Genomic DNA, 24,829 nt, shown 5'->3' with positions numbered 1-24,829 from the left:
GAGTCTTGTAGATGAAAAGTAAATCAATGGAGCGTGAAACAGTTTTGAGTAACGACTGTTGTAACTATTAGAGATCCACCCTGCTGCTCAAAACCATTGAACAGTTTTGTCCCTGGTGTCGTGCAGAGGACGCCGTCGTTATTGACTTGTTGTCATTGGCGCTATGAGACAAAGTGTGTGAGAGAGTGAGAAAGGAGAAAAAGGAAGAAAGGAAGGAGAAAAGAAAAAGACAAAATCAAAGAAATTGACAGATAGATGCACAGAAAACATTCAGAAGTACACAATCGATCATCATTCTGCACTCTTATCCAATAGATTTCTTTTTCTTCTTGCACTATTCTCTCCATCTGTCTCTTTCGCCCTCTCTCATTAACACCTTCAACTTTCCCTTGAGCCCCTTCACTCTGTTTTTCTTCCCAAATCTCCAACGCATTCACATTCCGCTGCATCCGTCTGTCAATATGTTCTTGTCTCTGTCTCTCTTTTTTGGTTATTTCTTCACATGTGCTGTATATAAAGTTTCTCTCCTGCCACATCTAGCTCATATTCTTTTTCCGACCATTTTGTTTTTAGGATTTTTTTCTTAATTTCTTTCCCTTTCTGACTCCCGCTCATCTCTTCCTTTCTTTCACTTGTCACCTGTTTGGCAAGCTTCCCAGCAGGTCACACCTGCAGCTGCTCAGAGGTCAAAATAAACAGCAGAGACTGCATGCACACAAACACATTCACAGCCACACTTGCATTAATCACCACCTGAAAGTAAAAAATATTTCTGGAAAGTTCTCCTTAATTCAAAGAAGCAGCTTTGCTTGTGCTGCTGAGGTTCTGAAGCCAATCCCCAAACTTCAATATGTCCATCCTCTCACTGTCTCACAAAACGGCCACTGTATTATACTGTCTGAGAATATAAATAAAGATACTAATCACTGATGAAAAAATATGCAGTGTTTTATCAACAAATTTCTAATTGCCTATTCAGGAAGTAATATGTTCAGTTAGCTCCCAAACACAATCAAAGAAAATCATATTTGCACTGTTCTCTGTTTTGAACAAATAGCACAAAAATGGGATTTTAATCATTTCCCAGTTAACACAGTGACTCCCACACTTGTTGGAGCAACACAAACGATAAACATACACTTCCTTCTGAATCCCACAGATTTATTTTATAATTGAAACATTTTTCATGTTTGTTGACATGTAAATCAATGACTCACAATCCCAGGTTTTGTTCCAAAATGGGACGATGCATCATAAGATTACACGTTTAAATAATATGCTATGTAAGGGCCTCTTTTTAGATGAATGAAAGAGACCTGACATGTACGACAGCACACATGCTGTTTTGCAACAAAGCCATCTATTTTTTCGAACACACAGTGAGGTCTGTCTTCACCTGCTCCTGCTCGATATCTTGGTCACTCGCCTCGATTCAAAGTAGGCGGTGAAGCACAGTAGGGCTGTAATGTTACAGCAAACTGCAGTTTTGGTGTCAGGGCTGAAACAATACACAAAACAGTTCTTTTTCCCTAAATAACAGTGCCACAAAAAACTCCAGTAACTGCATGTATTAAATATGTGTTTCAACTCAAATCACTTAGGGTGGCTGGAAAACACAGTGAGCAGTATCCCAAAAAACTTTAATTCAATGTTTAACATCATTTAAAGGCACCTAACCTGCCCTTGGCAGAGTATGTGTGTCCATGGTTTCCTAATGAGTCGTAATATATTCACCTCATGAACAACAAATGTCAGTACATCACGGTGGCGGGCGAGCTTTGGCGAGCTTTGCACTCTTCGCCCTCAATTCAAAAGAATAATGTGTACAGGAGTTGTACATGTGTTGCACAGATTTTAAACCAAATGCAACAAACATGCATAAAAATACACACAGATGTTCACCAATCAATCAGTATGTAACTGTGTGGGCGATGCTGCCACAAGAAGCCTTCAGGGTAAATATCTACATTTATACAAGTGCAAAGAGTGTGTGTGCGTGTGTGTGTGTGTGTGCATGCACATCTCTGAAATTGAAACAATGGTTTTCCATGCATCTCTCAGCTGATCGATCAATCACTCGCTCTAGTCTTGATCAAAATAACTGCTTTTAATGACATCCTCCTCTCTCTCTCTCTCTCTCTCCACATGTCTCGGAGCCCAAGGCCGTTTCCATGGTTGCCAGCCCACGCTCAACCTGCTGTCTGTACTTTGTGTCTCATTAGAGCACACTGGATTTTAAGTGAATGCACACACACCCACACACATCCTCTCCCACTCTCTCTCTCTCACACACACACACACACACACACACTCACACGCACTGAACTTTTTTATTCACTATGCAATTAACATCAGATGGCCTGTCTCTACCAATATTGGAAATTCTATTTGCATAATAGTACAGTATGCCAGTGTTGTAGGCCAGTGCACTACCTTATGCAGAACTTTTACAAACCCATTCCACATACTGAGGCCTGGGGCAATTGCCTTTCCATTCTGTTCATTTAAAATATAAATAGAAACTGGAACTCATTTGCGAGTGATTATTAATTTTCAGTTGGTTCTTTCTTGGTTATGAAATTCATCTTGAGCCAGAAGTTTTTCACTCTTTGAATTCTAGCAAAGGTCTGCAGGTGGTTTGGCTGCAGGGAAACTGAACACACTGAACAAAAACATTAACAGGCCACGTGAGCAGCGCAAAGTACAAGCAGAGCACTGTGGCAATATGTTGCTTTTAGCATCTCTTTATTCTTAGAAAACCAGAAAGTTGCACTTAGATACCAAGCAAAGGGGATTTTTACTCAATATGACTGCCTAAGCACATATTCACTCTGTCTCAGAAGCAGCGAATGGACGGCTTCCACTGTATGCGTTATACAGCTGAGACTGAGTTCCAAATTTAAACCGCAAACTCAGATTTCTTCCAGACTCCGTTACACATTTTGTCCCTGTACAGTCACAGTTCAATGTAGCTTGGATTTTTAATTTAAGCATTTTATGGCTTCACTTTAGTTCCTTGAATCTACTTCTGTTTGCCGTTGTATGTTCCACTGACTGTGCTTGCATTTACGCCACAATTAAATGTTGCTGTGCACTGTGAAATGCATCTGACCAGAGATGTTATGCCTAATTAGTAAAGAGCTTAAAAAATTTTTGACTAAGACTGTTGAAGATATAAAGATGAACATGGCAACAGTTAAATAAATATTTATTGTGACTGTATCAAAGTGTGAGCTTTGCACTGTTCGACTAAAGAAGGCCATCCCTGTTTCATCTGAGTTAAAGTGAGCTGATAATATTTAATCTGTGAACGAGCCACAGTGTGTGGATATCCAAAGCTTAAGGGAAATATTCATTTGTGTTATTACTTCCTTTTGACCCCATGTTGTGCTTGGTCTTGCTACACCCAATGTCTAATGAGAGAGTAGAGAGTGGAGGCGTGCATTTCAATTTATTATATTAGGGAACAAATTTGGATTGTTTTGCGATCATTGTAGTGACTGGTTTACAGACTGGTTTAGCTCGGGAAAATAAGGTCACAGATTTTGAATTGGAAAAATATCTGAATCTGACCTGACCTTGTGCTGCCAATGGGTCACTTTAGAAATGAAAGTCTACCACGCGACCCCAACCCACCCACTCACTGGCTGCCATGGCAACCTGGCAGAGATTCGAGATGAGCATCTGCTGCTTACAACCATACTGCGCGCACACACATATACACACACACCAGCAGTCCACCAACCAAACCTGACAGCATTAATTAGCTGGACAACACAAGTAGGGAAAGTGAACACAGGAAGGTGGCTACAATCTGATAGAACGGGAAAAAATGAAAGGGAAAAAAAAGCAAAAGCTGCTCTGCATGTCTGTGTACATCCAACAGCTGTATGTGTGCAGTCTCAGCTGTCAAAATTCAAACTTAGAAAACAAAAAACAGAACAACAAACACTGACGTTGTCCAAAGGATCATGTGAATTTGCCTTTATAGTGTGCTTCTGGCTAATCCTATGCAGTTGCAATTTGTGAGGGAGAGAGCTCTCAAGTTGAGATGCATGACTTTAAGAGTTAGCTCAATCAGTTCCTCTTCACTGATGGATGGTGAAAAAAGATCTGTTCAGTGCCCTGGATTTTAATGATTAACGGCTTTATGAGCACATCAGCTAATCTTTCTTTTGCAGTTTCTGTGTGCAAAGCTATCAGATTTAAATTCAGGTTTGAAAATGGTGGCAGACTTACGATTTAAGATGGGAATTGTTGCACCGATCAAAGACAAATCGACAAGTAAGTAAAGCTCTGTTAAGTTGCAGTGCTTCTGCAATTCTGACGCTAAAGATGATACATGACTGGATTCAAGTAATTCTTGTATTATGCCTGTGCACTGCAACAGTGTAAAACTATGCGTTACCATCAACTCAACATATGGCCTATGTGTTTTTTGATAAACAGCAGGACTTAAGCCTTAATGACATCTAATATCGATACTGTACATTATATCTGCTATGAGGGAAGGACAAAGGCCACCATAATGTGATATCAGTATCACATACTGTGATCTTCAAACTACTTGGGAGAAATTCATGCTTTACATTTTTCATTGTATATTTAGTGTGCAGACAAATCATATTAGTGACACAAAAAGTATAAAGAAAACATCAAATCATGCTATAAAGTGAAACTTTAGAAAAAGTCTGAGCTTTTCTTGCAAACCATAATTTCACCCAAAAGTATCAACCAGTCCTGAGCCACAGCACCTCATCTATCAACAGCTTCAGCCAAATGGAGGTCAAAGCTCACTACGACGACAACAAAACTCATTAAGCGAAATGTCAGAACTGTCACACACACAGACGTAATGGTGCTAAACAGAGAGAGAGAGAGAGAGAGAGAGAGAGAGAGAGAGAGAGAGAGAGAGAGAGAGAGAGAGAGAGAGAGAGAGATGGATCCAAGGCCTGTGTACATGTGTGTATCCAGCTGTGTAATTATGTGAGTGATCAGACCACTTTACACGCCCGTCATTCAATAACACGCACCCACATGAAGCGGCGCAGCCCACGTCTGCTGAACTTGGTAGCAGGTTCACTTTTACTCATCTTATCGATGTCTCACTTCATTACACTCCATCTCTATTTTCTCTGACACACAGCTCTCATCGCCTTTTTCCTGTTTCTATTTTCTCAACATGTGGATCTGCGTTTTTTTTTTAACTCTTTCCACTTCTACTTCATACATCTCTCTTTATCTCTGTCACACTGACTTCTGCCTTCCCTTGTTCTATTGTTACTCTCAGGCCTTGTTGCTGGGTCTTATCTATGTATCTGCCCATCTATCTGGCTATCTATGAGCCTTGTGTATGCAAACACATCTGTTTTTTAAAATCATGCTTTGTTCCCTTTAGTTGTGTTATTGTGCTTGTTCTCCATGTCATAAGGCTTTCCTTTTTTAATTGATCACTGACTGACCATCTCTCACATTATTTTTCCCTTCTCAATCCATTTTATTCTCTCCCCCTCTCCCTCTGCTGCTCATATTTGCTATTTATTTCCCAGACTATTACTCAGTCTTTGAGAAAACCAGAAATACACGGGCAGATTGTCACTAAATTTCAGTTACCTAACTGCCTGGGAAAAAAGGACAGTAATTCAAACACAGCCAGAGAAACACATTTGCAAAATATTAATATTTATAATGTGGTTTTTAATGTGGATGTGGAATAATATGAGCAATGAGAGTCTTCAATCTTCAAAAAAACAATGAGCAAAACTGCAATTAAGCATTTTCAATTTACAGTCAGTATTTCCATGAAAGTATTCCATTTTCCTCCAGTGATGGAGTGTAACTCTTATACCCAACCCTAATACTTTCCATAATCCCAGCCTCCACAGTGAACCTGACGAGCCACAACTCGCACTAACCTTATAGATGTCCTCACCTCCTCAACTGTCAGACACACAGACAGAAGTGCACCCACGCACGCACTTCGTTCGGGCTAGTTTCAGCATACAGGGCATGTTTCACATTTTGGCAACTTAGCTGATTTCCCCAGGGCCTTCAGACAGCAAAAGCTGATTTGATTTGTGACATGGGGACAGAAACAAAACTGTCAAGGCTGAAGAGAGAGACACACAAAAAAGTTACAAATAAGGAGACAAAAATGTTCAAGGGAAACTAGTGGATCGAAACAAGCAGGCAGGCGGACCAGACAAGAGAAGAACAAAAAAAAAGTAGAGAAAAGTAATTCAAACAAGTTAAAATATTTATTTCTGGATTACCGTTGGCCCCTTTTTATTATACTGTACACACATGGCAAAAAATGATGTTCAGACTGAAACTCAATTCACACTCACTCATTCTGAACGGACTGAAACTATAGCTCAGGGAGGCAGGGGGAGGAAGAAGAAGTGCTGGAAAAGGAAAAACCTCTGCCGTAATGGAGAAAAATGACAAAGCTGACCAGTCTCTTGTTACAGCAATGTTTCTTTTTCATTTGACAGATTCATTTTTCAACATGCTTACTCCAGAAATGTCTATTGACCTTCAAGGCCTGTTCAAACTCCATCATTGTCTGCTGTCGTGAAAACTTCCCTTCTTGGACAATATGTTTAAAGCAATTAAAGAGAATTATTTTGTAACAGACGCTGCTGCTAAAACATCACTAGGAGACAGCAGTGTTTACAAATTTCAAGTCCACAAGGACGCATGTGGTCCAATACAATGCACACTGGAAAATATCCAATTCAATTTGTTTTCAAGGTAATGGGAGAGCGGAGTCGATAAAGACAAAAAGACGAGGCTAAGGAGGCCAGAAAAAAAGCAGTAATTAGTAGGCCTGTCACAGTAAATACAGTATTGGATGATATATTATAAGAAAAAAAACTCCAATAATATATTATCATTGCCATTTTAAGACCATTTTATGTTACCTACATAATGGTATTATAACTGCATAATAATGCAAGTATCCCATTTGAATAATTTCAAGTAGTTAGTTTTTAATTTACTGAGTTATGACAGATCAAGGAAAATAATAATTTTTATACAATACAAATTGGAGTAACCTGCAAAACGATCATAAAACTAGAAAAAAATGTCTAGTTTAGGCAGAATTTGGAATGTAATTTTAATATTCATAAGTCTTAAAATATCTAACATTTGGCAGAGTGATAAAGTCATTTACTCCTTAACAGACAAACTTCTAGTGCAGTTTTTGCCACTTTTCACTCAGTCATGGTCATATACTAATAAGATGATAACATAACATATGCACCATTATGTAGTACATATCATGGGAGGTCTAGTAATTAGGAGTGGCTAAGAGTGGTAAGAGAAAAGAGATAAATACAGGAATAAATATACACCAAGATTTGCACCACATTCTTGGTGTATATTGATTTGCCTTAAGAAGAACGTGTCTCATAGTCTAGTAATACGAGAGTGTATTATGATCAGCATGTCCTCAGTGGAAACTGAAGCACAAAAGCTCCCATGCCCTACCTACAAAAGCATAATTGGAAACATTTTATGTCTCTTATTGTGTGCAGAAATTGTGGCACTGAACTCCCAGAGAAAGTTTGCACTTCCTTCTGACTTTGACTTTCTAAATGAATGGCATGGCTGACACTGAAAACTACAGTACCAAGGAAGGCTCGCATTGCATTTACATATTGACAATGTAGCTGAGTGATCACACAAAAATGGTACTGTGAGGCATAAAAACAGATGACTGTATAATGTTAAAAGCAAACTGAACAGCCTCCTTTGGAACAAATACTGTCATTAAAATAAATGGTATTTTAAATTTGTTTTGCTTTTTCTTTCACTTCATGTTACAATGCAGTAGCAATTTGTTGTAGAAGGCATCAACACTTACTGTGAAGTGGACCTTGGATTTCCATTTTGATACGTGCAGAATGACTTCAAACCTACTCCTCATTTTGCATGCATCTTCAATGTAAGTTTAAATTATGTTATGACTTTTGCGCATGTTGAATGAGAACAAAAAATATTTATCCATTATCCATTATCCAGAATGGCCTCGAGGTACTGAGCGAATCTAAATAAAAGATAGAAAGCAAAGGGTGCACTAAAATTAGGGATGGAATGTGTGGTAAGTTAAACAGAAGGAGGGTACAAGGGAAGAAAGATGGATGAGTGTAAATAACAGACATTATTCCCCTCCAGCTGGGGTCTTTGTCTGGACGCAGTCAGCTGTGAGAGTAAAACACACACACGCAGATATTTAGAGGACACACAAATACATCCATATATATTGGTTTGGCAAAAGATTCCTCTATGGAATGGTGTGTGTGTGTGTGTCTGTGTGTGTGGATTGGGGAGTGAAAGCTCCATCATGTCTGCTGTGACTTTTTATTTCAAATCTCAGAAGTCTGGGTCATCAGATGGACTTTCTACTTCTGTCAACTTCTACAGTGATTATAACCTGGGCAGAAATATAGAAAAACAAAACTAAGTCAATAAAGAAGTGGAAACCAAGAGGTGAGGACGATTAATGAAAAAGGAGCAAAACAGCACACAGTGAAGGAGTGGAGAGGTTAAAAACAACTAAATACATGGAGATAAGGCAGGATTGAGACAGAGAGAGAGCGAGGATAAAGTGACACAGATATGATCTCCGGGGGAGAGATAGAGTGACTGACTGACTGACTGACTGACAGCGGCAGATAGAGAAAGACCAAAACGGAGACGACTGTGTTTTGTAAGGTCTGATAACTGTGCTCCTTTGGCAAGGTCGACAAACAAGAAGAGCAATAATGTACGGGGTGAAAAACTCAGATGAGCAGTGGATAAAGAAAGAAAGAATGAAAGAAAGAAACACAAAGAGAGAGGAATGGAGGAATGATGTCAGGGGGAAAAGAGTTAGAGAGAGGCAGAGGCTGTATATTCTGCCTATTCCTCAAGGTCTGGCCTCATCACTTTTTATTGCTTTACACATAAAAGTGTCATCTCTCATATTCAGCACAGCGGACATTGTAATATCACCTGCTGAGGTAATACACCACCAATGTAACATTAGTCTCTCTGTCCCTGTCTCTCTTATTTCTGCTTTATCTTTATCGCCACATGGCCCTTTGGTCTATCGCTCCCTGATTCTCTCTCTGCTTTTCCAACCCTCTCTCTATCATTTTCTTTTTCTACCGGCACTGCCTCACGTCTTCAGTTTCTGCTTTCAAAGACCGCTGTGCCAAAGCCAAGTCATTTAACTGGCTTTCAAAGGCACCGTCCCAGCCTGAGACCAGACTGTAAGGTGAGTTTGAAGTTAAGGAATCTTTTTTTTTTTTTTTTTGGCAAAGACATTTCCGTTTCACATCAGCCAAATGAATCAACAATTAATGGGGAGGGTCAGGAAGTCCATCTTAATACAAAAAAAAAAAATCTTCAACTTATATTGACCCTTAAAAAACACTGGCAATCAAAGGTCTAGTAACATATACAGCATATTATATGCTGGACTTACTATTTTAACAGTTTAAGTTGATTCACAGGCCATCAACATATGAGACAACACAATCTCTAAGGTCATAATGTCTTTAAGTTGCTATTTGGGAATATGTACAAATACACACACAGACGGACCACACAAACATCACACACTCTTCTCTACACACATGCAAGCACACAGCCATTAACCATTAACCATCTTGTATAACCTAATGATGGGCCGGTGGCTTAGAAGTAGCAGTCAGAGCTATTCCCTGTTTTATGCAATGCCAATAATTACACTGGTTGGGCTGCACTCACACACACACTCACGCACACACCACCAGCCTGTCTGTTTGACAGCAGGGATTAGCAAGGAGAGGTGCAGCTAATGCCTAGTAACGAGACATCCAGCTTATCGCCCACAGAATCGTGTGTGTGTGTGTGTGTGTGTGAGAGAGAGAGAGAAAGACAAAGCAGTAGATGGGTCTACAGTAAATTAGCTGCATGTTATTTTGGACTTTAATGACATCCCCACATCTCATTAGTACCACATGTCTCAACCAGCGCTCTCCTCTTTGGCCATCTCTCTGTCTTGGTTTTGCTAAATACATATGTGCTGCATGTGCGTGAATGGGTGTTAGCCCCTGTTGATGAACCGAATAATTCATAATAAAGAATATTAATATATCACACAGAAAGTATGCTGTATAAAGCTTTAAGTATGCATATGTACAGAAAAAAAAAAATCAACTGATAAAGAGACTATGAATACATCCATATTAAAGTTTAAAGTTAAAGTGACATATTTTGTCATTGGAGGGAACTCACTCCAACGAAATTTGTTCTCTGCATTTAACCCACCCAAGTGACGTGCACACACACACAGCAAACCCGGGGCAGTGGGCGACCGCGTGCAGCGCCCGGGGAGCAGTAGGGGTTAGGTACCTTGCTCAAGGGTACCTCAGCCATGGACACCGGGACGGGGAATCGAACCAGCGATCCACCGGTTACGGGTCCGACACCCTAACCGCTGATCCACGACTGCCCCATATAGACACAGATTTACGAGGGTATCACTGGACAGATGTTTTCACTCTGGTGGCATTTGATGATGTAATCTGGAGATAATTGTGGCTTGGCCTGCGTTTTCACCCAGAGCACTGACCTGCTCCTCACAGCTTAACTTATAATTCTGATATCATTTTTTCAGCCAAAATATTTGATCTGTTTTCATTTTGAGCAGGATAGTTTAAAGTGCTGCTCGTTCTCTGTGTATCCCAGTTAACAATCTTCGCACGCTCCAGTCTCTGGGTAGCAATGCCGTTGCTGTGACAGCTCTACTCTCTCTACAGCCAGACTGTGCTCCTGGAGTTCATACATGCTTACAGATTTCTGTTGCTTCCACTCATCAGTGCCAGTGAGACATTTAGCGATTGTATGTATCTCAGTTTAGAAATGCTCACATTTGGAGTACAATATTGTTTGTTGGTTGTATAAATTTTATTTTTCCAGTATGTGTCTTCAAAGTGTGGATCCTGCATGTTCCTCTGGGTTTTTACGCCTCAGCCTGGTGGAGATGGCTGAAGCTGGTGTGAGTGAGCAAGCAACTGGGCCAATCACTGAATTTTTTTTTAATTCTGAGGATGCTTTGATTTTCTGAAATAACTTAATTTTTTAATTAACTTTGCTGCTCTCTTTGTACTGATAATATAGCATGACATCTGCATTGAGAGGGTTTCTACTTATTTAATCCCAGTGAGCCAATGTGATAGAGAGAATTCACTGATACAGAGTAGGGAGTATATGACGTGTTTTCAACCAATACAAATAATTACCCACTTCTGATGGCTGATGTCATGATAAAATAACCAATATTTTTAATTTTTTGTATTTTAAAAAGAAGTTCATAACCTGTAAGTTGACGCACATCTGAGGTTAAGAAAGGCTGGGATGCAGTGAGCTCAAAATCAACACTCAAGTCAATTAAAGAAATTTGTCTTCATTTTACAGGCTCTATCTATTGGCTATAATTTCAGTGTAGCTGACAATACCTATACATCCCTATACATTATATTCTTACTGCACCTAACCTCAGTTAGAACCAAGAATCTGGAACCTGTCCTCGCTGTAGTAAGGGGACACAGATGGAGGCAGCATATAATAGACAAATAAACATCCTGATCTCTTTCACACAAACTTTCTCTCTCACTCTGTCTCTCTTTTTCTACAATTTTTTTGCACTCTGTCTCTTGTGTTGCTATGGTAACAAGCTGTGCGGGGGCTGTGATGCGGCATACATCACACCCGTCTCACTGAGCTCACCGGAAGAGAGGGAAAGCGAGGGAGACAAGAGACGAATGGGTGACGGAGTTTGGCGCATGTGTTTGCTGGAGTTGGGGGAGGATGCCTTTAACTGTCAACTGTAGGTGCCATCTGAAAGAAGCATTTTGATGTTGAATAGCCAGTATTTAACAGGCTGCAGAGCACTGAGGCGGCATCTGCAGCCTGAAAGTTGTAATGTATCTCTGCAAAGGTAATTACAAGTGAATTTTCAATGAGTCGTAATCTGGTGCTTGCTTGGGCTGATGCTAAACTTGGCCACCACCTGGAGATCCCTGTCTGTCAAAAGCTGGCTGTTGTTGCAAATAATTACATACTGAAGCCAATCACATCATCTGACAGCTTGATGAAGTTACCCAACATGGGCTTAATTGCTGATTATAGAGTAACAGATCATGAGTCAGAGCTCTACATGTTAAATACTGTCTGATTGTGCCTGGTTACCCTGATTAACCTTATCTGAATCATAGTCTTAAAAAAAACCATAAACTGTCAGTGGTGGACTCGACACCACACCAGAGACACTTATAAGTTGGCCAAGTTTCTCATATTCAGTTTATTTCAATTCAATTTATTTATATAGCACCAAATCACAACAATAGTTGTCTCATGACACTTTCCAATTAAAGCAGGTCTAGCCCAAACTCTTTAATTTGATTTTTAGAGAGACCCAACAAAACCCTCATGAGCAAGCACGTGGTGACAGTGGCAAGGGAAAAAAAAAAAAAAAAAAGACAAGTGACAAACCTGTTTCACTTGCCCCCATTCTTTTTGGTTCACGAGGTTTCGTGTTATTGATAAATCAAGGTTAAGCCACCCTACAACAGAAGACCAGTGAACACATAACAAGAAAAATTACACTCATTCTTATATGATGATACAAGCTCCTTTAATACAAGTACTGTATGTTCTCTATATGAATTTGAACGGGCCAAAAAAAAAAAAAAAATCCTTTTCATTTTGGCAGAAACATGTCACCTCAGAAGCCTGCATAATGCTTTATATATTTCTAAGAATCAGCAAACCCATCTCTATTTTTTCCTGTAACCCATTAACACATTAGGCAATCCAACAAATAATGATGAATTGACTAACATGCACCCAACAAGAAGAGCTGACTTCCAACAAACTCAATAATAAGACCAAGGAGAACAGTCAATGAAATACTGAGGATGAGTTGCATTCTTTCTCCCAGCCTGTGTCATGTAATTCCATCTCTTCAATTGCTCCCACTTTTCTATGCTGTTCACAGAAAAGCTGAAAAACAACTTAAAAACACGGTAACTGGAAAAAGACATTCAGGAGCTTCGTTTTTTTTCCATTTCACAAGAGGTCTTAATTACTTTTGTCTGGTTCAGAGTCAGGTCTAAATTAAGGGCCAATTCATTTCCTGGCCGAGCACTTCAGGAGGTAGCAGGGTAATTCTTCACAGATAGCCTTTCAAATGTGTGATGGATGAAAAGCAAGTGTATTTCGAAGAAGAAAAAAGGGGCCAAAAGCTGCTGCCGATTATGGAAATAAAGAGAGATACAGAAAGCGTAGTAATAAAGTAGAAATAAAGAGCAATGAAATCAAACATTGGAGGTTATTTGAGTACTGAAGTGATCCTGTCATTAATTTATTTCACCTCAATACCAGAATAAGACAAAGTACAGTTAAATGAACATTGAGAACATCTTCATATCTCACAAATGAAACTGAAAAACAAAGTGGGATTCCTTTAGATTCCTGTGTGGATTACTCTAACAACTATAAAAAGGATTATTTCTGTGCACATCTGTGTGTGTGTGTGAGTGTGTGTGAGAGAGAGAGAGAGAGAGAGTTTGCATTTGAGTGTGCTGAGCCACTAGGCTGACGTAACACTCGGTTTAATCCCACAGTGTAAATCTCAAAAAAAGAGCAGCAAAACGTTGAACTGAGAACTCACAACAGACTAACCATGCAAACAACATAGTTTGTTGTACCAACACAAAAATTCATACAGGGACAGATAAATATTTACTCTGGGTAACCTTCTTTCCACCTCCTCTTTCTACTATCTCTGCCTCTTCCGTCTGTCTGCCTGTCTGTCTGTCTGTCTCTCCCCCTCCCTATCCTCTCTAATTCCCAGCACTGTTCCCATTGGAGTACTGTAAGAGGATAAGGCCATTGCCTAGGAGAGCAATAAGAGGATGAATATGTGTCTGTAGGTGTGTTTGTGTGTCAACCCATGCCCAAGTGTGCATGTGTGTGTATGTAAACATACACAGGCATATTTTGCATGTCGAAAATATCAGTAAGTCAATGTGCAACAGAGTACAGGTGTATATAGTTGTACAGTTTATGCATGTCTGCATGTGTGTGTGGGTACACACATGCCCACAGGTCTGCCCTATATACGGAAAACCTCTTTAATTCCCTGTCAAGAGACCCTGAGAGTTGGAATACCATTAGAAATTCCTGTTCTTCTTTTGCTCCTGAATCTCTCAGTGTTTTACGCCTCTCTATCTGCAGAAAAATTATTAGCAGTCATTAATCAGCCTGTCTGTTTCAGTGGGAACAGAGAGAAAAAAGATGAAGCAGATGTGCAGCAGCACAACTGCCTAATGATTGATTTTTGGAAAAAAAAAAATCAAACAGCCCCTACTGATGTACTTAAAAGATGACTAGCATGAACCAGAAGGAATTGCTATGACTACGCTTGAAAGTCATATATTAGAAATTTTAATTCACATTCCTTACTCAAATTATTCTTGTTGGTGGAGTTTACATTATGTTGCTAAAAATAACCTACAACCAATTTGCCATGTACCAGTGGAACAAGGTCAATGCAAGTTTTTAATGCTGTATGATGTAACACTATCTCAGGGAGCTAAACATGCCATTAAAAAGAATTTACTGCTAAAATCCTACTGAAGGATGCACTGACCTGGAGGGACAACAAAACACTATACAACAGCACCAATACCTCTCCAAGAGTGTCATCAAAAATACTGTAACTTTCATACAGACAGAATTCACCAGTATTGCATGATATAAGTACTGTATAGTATATAATAACAGCGGCTGCTACTGCTGCAACTATATGGACACATACCAACTGCAAACAACTACAAAATACCTGAACGAGGTTACACCATCAGACACAATAAGACAACTGCTAAAAGCACCTAATTAACTCTTCCAACACGTGTTTTAAAATAGTTCTGAAGACTTGAGAGAGGATTTTGTGGAGAGTGCTCTTGTGTTTGTTTCTGTTTTATGGAACATTTCCCCTGGTTGACATATTTTAGTGTCTATTTGAGTCAGTTTTTTCACATTTATGATGTTTTACTCTCATTCTCATTTGTATTCTTTTCATAAATTTAGTAAATACATCAGTACAGTGATCTTCAACTCAAATGAACAAATTAATCACACCTGTGTATTTGAGCAGTTCTTCTCTCTCATCCTACTGGCCTAAAAATGAAAAAAGCTGTATGTCTTTGAGAAGACATTGAGCAACACCAGAGCTGTTGTCCTGGATATTGCTGTTAAGTCTTTCCACTCAACTCTGACAAACATTCATTTGCAGACCCTCCTCTAAATTTAACATAAAGACCAGAAAGGAAAAAATAAAAGGTTGAGATATGAAGAGAGAGACAGAGGGGTAAAAGACAGATGACAAAAGAAACAGAGACAGAGGGAAAGATCTGTGAGTTGAATAAGGAATTCTTTGAAACTGGGTAGTTTCAGTTCAGCAGCCTTTTGATCGGCTGTCACCCAAAGTGACAACAGAAAATGAAAGTCAAGGTGGAGTTTCATTGCAGTTTAAAAAGTGAAGACATAAACCTGCTGACAGAGTTCTTTGATATGTGCTCGACATTTCTGACACCAAGGAACAAAGAGATCCAAGGCACTTTTCTTCGTGAATTCCTTCCTTTGTGAAATTCACAGAAAAGGGGGCTTGATGCAACAAAGGAATGTCAATAACCATAAAAAAAACTCTTTCGTTAAAAAAAATATGTGAAGTATCAAGTTCAAATTGCCACCTAGCATTATTTATCATCATACAAAAGACAGCAGTGTACATTCAAAAATATTTGTCAAAAAGTTGGTCCAAACTAAGGTCACGCTTCTTAATGGGCAGACAGTCAATCATACTTCAGGATAACTGGGTGGCTGCAGTTTTTTTTCCAGAGAGATTGCACTGAGTTACAAAAGTCAGGTGTCAGATTAATGTCATATGGCACCAGCATGTATAGAACTAAGCAGAAAGAGTACAAAGCAGCCACCCTATGTGAAGGAGTCTCAGATTGGTAAGCGCTGGAGGGCATGCACACTCTCACAGGTAACTCTACTCTCCAGCTCGAGTTCTACTCACATGGATTGGTCTGACTTCTTAGAATGGGAGGGGGTAAGCACGACAAAGATTAATTCAGTCTCAAGGCCAGATGTCCCAGTCCAGACTACTAGGGACTAAGAACACTAATTTGAGTCATTAGCAAAGACTCCCAGATTTTTTTTTTTTTTTTTTTTTTACACATTTGGACAGTTTAATTGCATTTCAGCTACAAGTGTTGAGAAAATGCATCAAACATGCTCAGTTGAAGGGTGTAAACCCCCCTCCCCCTCAGATAGCCAGTCACACACACACATACACCTGTATACACGCACAATGTCTAAGAGTATACACTAAGATGCACAAACTTATACAAACAGAAGAAATCACTGACAATGTCACATGCATGTGCAAATACACATGAAAAACAAATTTCTCTTAATCTCCTCCATATTCCTCCCTTTTTATAAATACATCATTCTTCCCTCCATATTCCCTTGTGTTTAATTACCAGCAGTGCTTTATTGTAAAGCTATGAAAAGAAATAGCAGAATTAATTTCTGTCATTTCACCAATTAAATGACACGAAGCAGCTCTTGTTTTAATCAAGAGTAAATTAACACGATACTAGCAAGCATTACACAGTTCCATGCCATCTCACAGACTGGAAAAGGCCCTGTTTGCATGTGCATGTAAAGTATGTGTGAGTGAGCCTACAACACCACTGTGTGTTAATGTGTGCCCATGTAAAAGTGTGTGTTTGCAAGTGCAGGTTCATCTCAAGCCCAGCGGTGATGCGTAAATTACTCACCTACTGCGTGGGATTTGCTTTTCATGTCTGACAAGAAATCTTTTATTACCCTGATATCTGAAAGCCACAAACACACACACACACACACACACACACACACACACACACACCATACATATCCTCTCTGCTTAGCCTTCAACTACTAACCTTTCCTACCTTCAATCATTATCTCCCTTCTTTCCAGTTCCTCGACTCTCTGCATCTTTCCATCCCATCCTCGCTCTGTTTCCCTGTTTACATTCACCACGTCTTTGATCTCCTCTCACTTCCAATGCAGATGTACAATCCACCAAAAACCAATTTTAAAGATGTGGAGCTTTAAGGCATGTTGAGCTACTGAAGATGCCGCTTAACCCCTCTATTTCAGACTCCTTTCAGTTTCCAACCACAAGGAAGTGCGGCCTTAACGGACAGCTGTGGTGTGAAGTGGGACACTGCAGGGGTCCGACCTCTGTTAAATGATCATTTCAGGGTCTCTGTTCTCATACATCACACTCTTACAAGCTGACAAAATCCAAGCGGTTGGATTTAGAAAGAGACACAGTGACAGAGAGCAAGAGACAAGTCAAGTTAAGTCACAGATGAGAGTATGTATGGGGGCAGCCGTGGCCTAGAGGTTGGAGAAGCGGCTTGTGACCGGAGCGTCGCCGGTTCGATTGCCCCCAGACTGGCAGGAAAAGCAAAAAAGTTGAGTTATTAATCAATGGGCTCTGAAATGGACATTGTTATTATCAAAAAGCCTTGATTACTACTGCATTACTTCATTTACTTCATTTAATTGAAAGCAGTTAATGGCACCTTCAGCATGACAGAAAAACCTGGAATACAGTACACAGTAACCTGACAGTCACGCACACATATAGATGCACCCACGCATACACATAGCCATTTGATTCATCCAAATATGGTAGGAGATATTTCCATGGCAACAGCAGGCAGAAGGGGTGCAGACTTGAGCTGGATGATCTCCAGAGAGTCTGCTTTTTGACTTTTGATTCAAACTGTTCTCTTTCAGTTCATTCAACAGCATAGTCATTTCTTCAGCAATAGTTAAAATATCTGCCACCTAGGAAAACACAGAGAATCCAGCCTTGGTTACATATTGGCTGCCATGGAAATGCAACATCACCGCTTTAACTGTAAGGTTGCCAATCTTGCATGCATCGCTTTTAACATGCTACGTAGTAATAGAATTTGTATCTGTACTTTCTAATCAGTGTTTTAGTTGTTTTCTGTTGTCTGAACAACTTGGGTGTCCTCATCAAGGACATACACGGCACAGAGAGAATTGCTTCCCTGTAATATGTTACAAAACCGCAGCCTGAGACAATGAGAAAACAAAGCCATTTATAAACTGGACTGATGGAGTAGACGTACAGAAAAAGGTAAAGGCAGACAGTGGTTGTGAGAAAAACAGATTTCAAACTGTTACGACCGAACATAAAATACAGAGATGTTGTTGCCGACTATATGATAAGCTGTAGCTTTTATCACTGGCTTCCCATCACAATTTGGAAATTTATTGTGAGGAGGGACAGTGAATCAGTGTATTCCGTACGGGCATTTGTTTATGTGAGCATACAAGGTGTAATGTAAATAACAATTTAAGTTCTTGATAACCCAATGACCCATACAGATATGGAGTTTTGTAATTCTCTTTGCACACTAACTCATACTATAGACTGTAGATTTGTCAGATGCAGTGTATAAACAGACATGTGCACGCACGCACGCACACACACACACAATCTGCAATCTTTCTGTAGTTTAAACTCAAGTTCAAACAAAGCTGAGACGCTGTTTTAAACAAAAACAGAATACAATCATTTGCAAACACGTTGAGTTTACTAAGTTACTAAGTGTTTTACAAAGTGTTCCTGAGCCCATGTAGTAATGTGTTTGACAAAGTCACTTTACAATTGACTGTTTTATCTGTGGTTTACACAGCATCCCAACTTCTTTTGAATCAGGGTTGTATGTTCTTTAAAGAATTTAAGGATTTGGAAACCAATTGTCTGCACCTCCAACAGAGGCATGTGTGTTCAAAAAAAACTGTGTTTGGACAAACACAATATGTATTTTTTATATGATCTTATGTATGGCTGCAAAATATGGAGAAGAGACACCAATTTTATTTGAGTCTGTCATTGATAAGACCTCACATGAATTTGAGGTAGGAGAGGCTGTTTTACTTTAATACAGATAAAAGAGGTCATTAATTTGATTTAGAGGAAAAACTAACGACATGCGAGCATGTCAATTTGTGCTGGTAAGGGTGTGTGTGTGTGTGTGTGTGTGTGTGTGTGTGTGTGTGTGTGTATGGACTGTGTGTGTAGATGAGGGAGTGTTTGTGTGTCCTGTGTGGCTCTAGATATTTATCTCAGCCCAGCTATTCATTAATGGATCTGTAGCCTGCTGGCACCATGAGGAATTATAAGACAGAAGCAATCAATACATTCAGGCTCCAAATCCAGACTGTGTATGTGTATGTGTGCGTGTGTGTGTGCGTGTGTGTGTGTGTGTATGTATGAGAGAGAGAGAGGGAGAGAGAGGGAGAGAGAGAGAGAGAGAGAGTGACATAGATTTCTTGTGATGTGGTAGTTAGCCCCAGGACCTGATGTGGATTTTTAGGATTATTTCTAGAAAAAGAACATAAAAATTCTAAAACTAGAAGCACACCGAAAGTGAGCGCCTGCTGGGGCTTTTTTAAAATCATCAAAAACTAAAGGGCAATTTTGTATAAATAACCGGCATTGGCAGTATTAATGTCACTCAAGAGCTTTAACTGCAGGAAAGGATCATTTAATACTTCATGTATTGTGTTAATGTAGTCAATGAAAGTAGCAATTTTAACTGTAGGTCCATATACCCTCCTAAATGACAAATAGTTTGCAACATATATATATATATATATAATACAAACACACACTGAGCAAATGTGTTGATCAGCTGTTTAAAAGTCAATTCAAAAAGGGAAATAGTACTTGTAGGCCTACTTTGTCATGTAGAAGCCTAGAAGCACCACAGACTATGTCTGTTGTTTGTGTTGCTTATCACAAAACTATGTGAGAGTAAAGCTATGTGAGAGAGGAGACATTCAGACTAACAGCGGATTATGTTTTTTCAGTGCTTCATTTTAAGAGACGTACAGTATAAATGTTTCTTGAAGTGAATACACTATGAAAGGTTGAAGGATGTATCAAGAACAAAGAAATTCACTAATAAACTTGTGATTCATCAGACAGTGGTTTGTCTAATTCAAAAAATAAGAAGCCCCAAGATCAACTTGGACAGAAAAAGTTAGCGGTGATAATACAGTCAGACGGGACTCAGGGAAAATCAAACATTCATCCTTTAATATTGCACAGGGTCCAGCACACAGCCCATCTCAAACTGTAAAATGCAATCTGGAGATCTCGTGCCATTCCACTCTATTAATGTCTACAGTTATCCGTCCCCTGTAAGTGAATAATCATCTGTGTGCTCCCATGGTAATGTAATTATCCTGGTGTTAAATGAGTGTCTGCCCAACTGGGCTAATCAGAAGTTCCTTCCACAGACCTCCTGTGAGCAGGGCACCCACCCATGACCATCTCCCATTCACAGCTACTGTCCGCTTATGATGTTGACGCTAACGAAGGCTGATATTCAATTAACTGACCTAATCAAAACACACTGGCCACAGACAGAAGACTACAAGATGTAGTGGAAAGAAATAGCAGTTTTAACAAGCCATGAAGCTGAAGCTATATACACCACTGAAAAACTGTTTTCTTCAAACATGTGAGAAGCCAAATGATATGAGAGCTTAAGTTAATGTAAATTCTTTTTCTTTGAGTTCAAGAAATTTTTAATTTGACATATGACCATATATCATGAAATGAGAGAGTGTTCAAGTGATATTAAGATGGTGTTACATATTTAGAGGAAACTAGCAGTCAAATTAATTTAATTTGGTGTACGACGTGTTTTTTTTTTCCTCCCTTCCCCATCTTTCTTTTCTATTTGTTATTCACATGTATGCATCAAAGAATGTTCTCTCCATTTTTTCCTACTTCAGAAGGCTCAATCCAAACTGAACTGCAGACGTTGTTACTGGTACAGCTGTCCTTGAGGAGTGCACCAGCTACTTTTTTTGTTCTTGTCTTTTGTTCTTTTTTACCTGCAATGAGGCTTTTCTGAGGAGTGTAATAAGTGGGAGCGCCCCACTATACCGCTCATTCCTCTCTCTTTCATGCAAAATAACTAATCCATTATAAGAAACATAACCAATTAAAAGAAACATGACAAACCAGCGGCAGGCACAAGAACCTACTGAAAATACAAACCAGGTTTATTGAAATGAGAGCCTCTGTTACAGTTACTGTTACCTGTGCTGAGAAACAAATCTCAGGTTTCTGCAGCACTGAACAAGAATTTGAAATTTGTATTCTTTCCATCCTGACTTTTAGCCACTTCAATACCTTCACATTTAGAGCTTCCACATATTTCCACATTTCCACTGCTAACCATTGAGCTGCTCCTCTGGATCAGTTGGGGGTTAAGTGTTTTGCTCACAGGCACATTCACAGTAATTGTCAGAGGAGGGGAGAGTTATATTGTGGGCTTTTCCTCACTTTTCTAGCTTTGGGCCAGCACTCAAAACAGATCGGTTTCTGCGTGTACTATTATTTGGACTGACACTATCCATCAAAGCCTCTGTATTATAAATAGCCACCACTTAAAAACAACTTAACCCATGACAGGATATCAAAGTTACGGCTTTAGATCTTCCATCCCTTTAATTCTATGAGGACGGGTCATTTCTCTCTGTTTTCTGATCTTTTTTTCCTCTCTCCTTCCTCTTTCATCTCTAACAGCAAGGCAAACCCAAGTAACAGGATGTACATCATGTTTAGTATAGTTTAAGACTTTACCTCACTCTGACAGCGATGATCATGATGATGATGTAGATGAAGATGATGATGTGTAAGATGAGCATGGTGATGACAATGAGCATCATGGCGGCGATGACAACAAAACTGCTTTAATTTAGTTACACAGCGCAGATCACTGGGGGAAAGAAGAGAATAGAATTGAATAGATTTATATTTGTGGCATTTGAATGGTAATAACATGAAATTATTCCAGTCTACTCAAAGTCTATTTTGTTCCCCACATGCTGGCTGGAATAGGTGCTAAAATCATTATTCATCTTATGTTTATTACACAGTTGGCATGGCAACCAAAACTCAAGAGGCTTAGAGGCAACATTCATATGCACACATGCATACACGCGTGCACCCACCACAGATGTAGATAAAAATGGTCCATTTGGAGGGTTATTTTTATAAAGAGAATTGTAGGAGGAGTTGATCTAAGTGAGAACAAAGCTTAATGTGAAAACCACCTCCAAAACTCAGAACAGAGCGTGTGTCTGTGTGTGTTTTTGTGAACGTATAAAGGGCAGCAGTGTCTCCTGCTGTATGGTGTGGATGTCTTATTTAGGTACATAACATCATTCAGTAGGCTTCTCTGTGTTTATGACACAAAGATATTAGGCCCACCATTTTACAGAGACACGGCAAATGTCAGCTTTTTTGCTAGACAAGTTACAGCAATTACTATTAAACTGAGTGGACAAATTAAGTGAAACTATCTGGCTTACAAGTCACAGAATAAACTTTACTTTTTGCTCAGTAGTCATGTCAAGCCCTGGCTACTGTATACAGTTTACCAGGGTTTTCTGCACCCTTCTGTAGCCAAAACAGACCACCTCCTCTGAATTAATGACTTCCTTCACTAAAATCTAAAGAAATTAATCCTCATTCATGTAATAAACTGTCTATAAACTAAATTGATTATAAAAGAAGACATATCTGTTTCTGTCTAACTCAGCTCAGCTAATTACAACTTTAGCTTTATAAGGCTTACCATTCACTTGCTTTGTGGGAATTAACAAAATGCATATAAATATAATAAGAAATAACATTTGTCTGTTTTTGTCAGTTATGAAATGTTTGAGGCAAATGGCTCAATCAGTCCCAGTGATCTGGAGATATGTGACAAATGCAAAGCAAAAATGTTGAGAATATATAAATGGAGAATATAAGCAGCACTGCTGGACAAAGGCCACGTTGAAGGTACTTTGTTGTTTGATAATCACCAGCTGGATGCACAATTTATGCAAAGAACTTGGCTGAAATCAGTATGAAGTGGACACTCATCAGCTGAGTCATTATATTAACATTAATAGCTATGTATTTAAAATCATCAGTGGCTCTTGGAAGAGCATTACGTTAGCACAGAGTCATAGCGCAGCCTCTTCTATCTGCGCCCTGAAAATATCCAGTGGCTGAAATCCCCATTGGATCACATAGTTTTAGTTCCAAAACTGATTTCTTTCCACTAGATTTTTACTGCTTTTAGCGATCCAACAATATTCAAATTCCATAAACTGAGCAAGACTCCATTACATTACTTCAGTAAGTGAGTTGTAGAACACTAAGGGGGAATTTTAGGAGGAAGAAACAGTGAATATACCTTATTTTTAGCATCATATCACTTCTCCAAATCACACAATACAACTGATCTCAGTAGCCCACTGACCTGCCGATGAGTAAGAACTCTCCTACCAGTCCCTGACGTCTCATGGCCATGAGGATGTTGCGGACCGTCATGCCTTCACAGAAACATGCCACCACCCTGGCCTTGGGCAGGTGGGCCCTCAGTCTCTCCAGCAGCCGGTCAAAGCTCTGCTCTCCAGCATTGCTCCAAATTTTGCCTGGGGAAAACATGTCAGACATGATCTGTGATGGTTTTGATGTTTGGATCTATGATGCTGCATGTGTTGTGAAGGGATGTTTTTTTTTTTTGTTTCTTTTAGGTTTTCGTGTCACAGTTTCTCTCCTTCATTATTGTATTATGCTTAAGTGTCAACATCCCAACACCCACAGTGAGAAATGTGAGTAATAATAAGATAATAAAACATACAGTTCAATCTTCACTGTAGAATTATGTTCCATTCAACGGTGTACACAAACAGAGCTCTTCCTCCCCGCACCGTGTTCAAGGAATGTCGGCTAAGGGAACTTCCCTAGACAAAATTCCTGCATTCAGAGAACCCTGCACTTCCTGTGTGTTTTACTTTGGTGACAAACTGAAATACTTGTTGCTGCCACTGTGAAAATTTTTTACTAATAAAATAAATTATTGAATTGAGTTATTCTTAAAGAGATTATTATTATTTTAAGTATTTAGATTATAATGCAATATTTTATGTCCACTATTTGACGATTATTATTACATAATATTCATATAAGACTATATAGAGAAAAGCACTGGGACAGCCGACCAACAGAGACTCTACTGACATCATCTTCTAAATGCATGGACAGCTTTGCAGCTGTAACAGCTTCCACTCTTCTGAAAAGGCTTTCCACATTTTGGAGTGTTTCTGTGGGAATTTTTTGCCCATTCATGCTGTAGAGCAATAGTGAGGTTGGGCACTGATGTTGGACAAAAAGTCCTGGCTGACAATCTCCATTCCAGTTCATCTCAAAGGTCAGGGCTCTGTGTGGGTCAGTCAAGATTTTCTACAAAAACTCCTCCAACCATGTCTTAATGGACTTTGCTTTGTGCACTGGGGCACAGTCATGCTGGAATAGAAAAGGGCCTTCACCAAACTGTTGCCACAAAGTTGGAAGCATAGCATTGTCCAAAATGTCTTGGTATGCTGAAGCATTAACATTTCCCTTCACTGGAAGTAAGGGGCTTTGAAAAACAGCAACATCCCAATACTTTTGTCTATACAGTGTATGTTGTCCATGATGATAATAAATGGTAGACAAAATTAATTTCAGGTGTCATGTATCATTTTGCTGACGCCACTGTCAGCCTGTCAACAAAAATAAAGCAGTAATTAAAAGCTCAACAATATCTGGCATTAATCCAGAAAA

At 39.3% G+C, this 24,829-nt stretch overlaps 1 protein-coding gene across 2 annotated transcripts in view; it reads right to left on the bottom strand.

Annotated features, from left to right (window-relative positions):
• Nucleotides 1–24,829, bottom strand: part of grm5b (glutamate receptor, metabotropic 5b) — a 60,997-nt gene that overhangs the window by 19,791 nt on the left and 16,377 nt on the right. For both annotated transcript variants that reach the window (XM_046388802.1, XM_046388800.1), the window contains exon 6: nucleotides 23,481–23,655. In XM_046388802.1, the coding sequence (XP_046244758.1) occupies nucleotides 23,481–23,655 (175 nt within the window). The remainder of the gene's footprint in view (nucleotides 1–23,480; nucleotides 23,656–24,829) is intronic.

Source organism: Scatophagus argus, chromosome 5 (genome assembly GCF_020382885.2).
Source record: "Scatophagus argus isolate fScaArg1 chromosome 5, fScaArg1.pri, whole genome shotgun sequence".
Taxonomy (NCBI): domain Eukaryota; kingdom Metazoa; phylum Chordata; class Actinopteri; family Scatophagidae; genus Scatophagus; species Scatophagus argus.
Note: the sequence above shows the minus strand (reverse complement) of the source record. Positions and strands in the feature narration are given on the sequence as shown.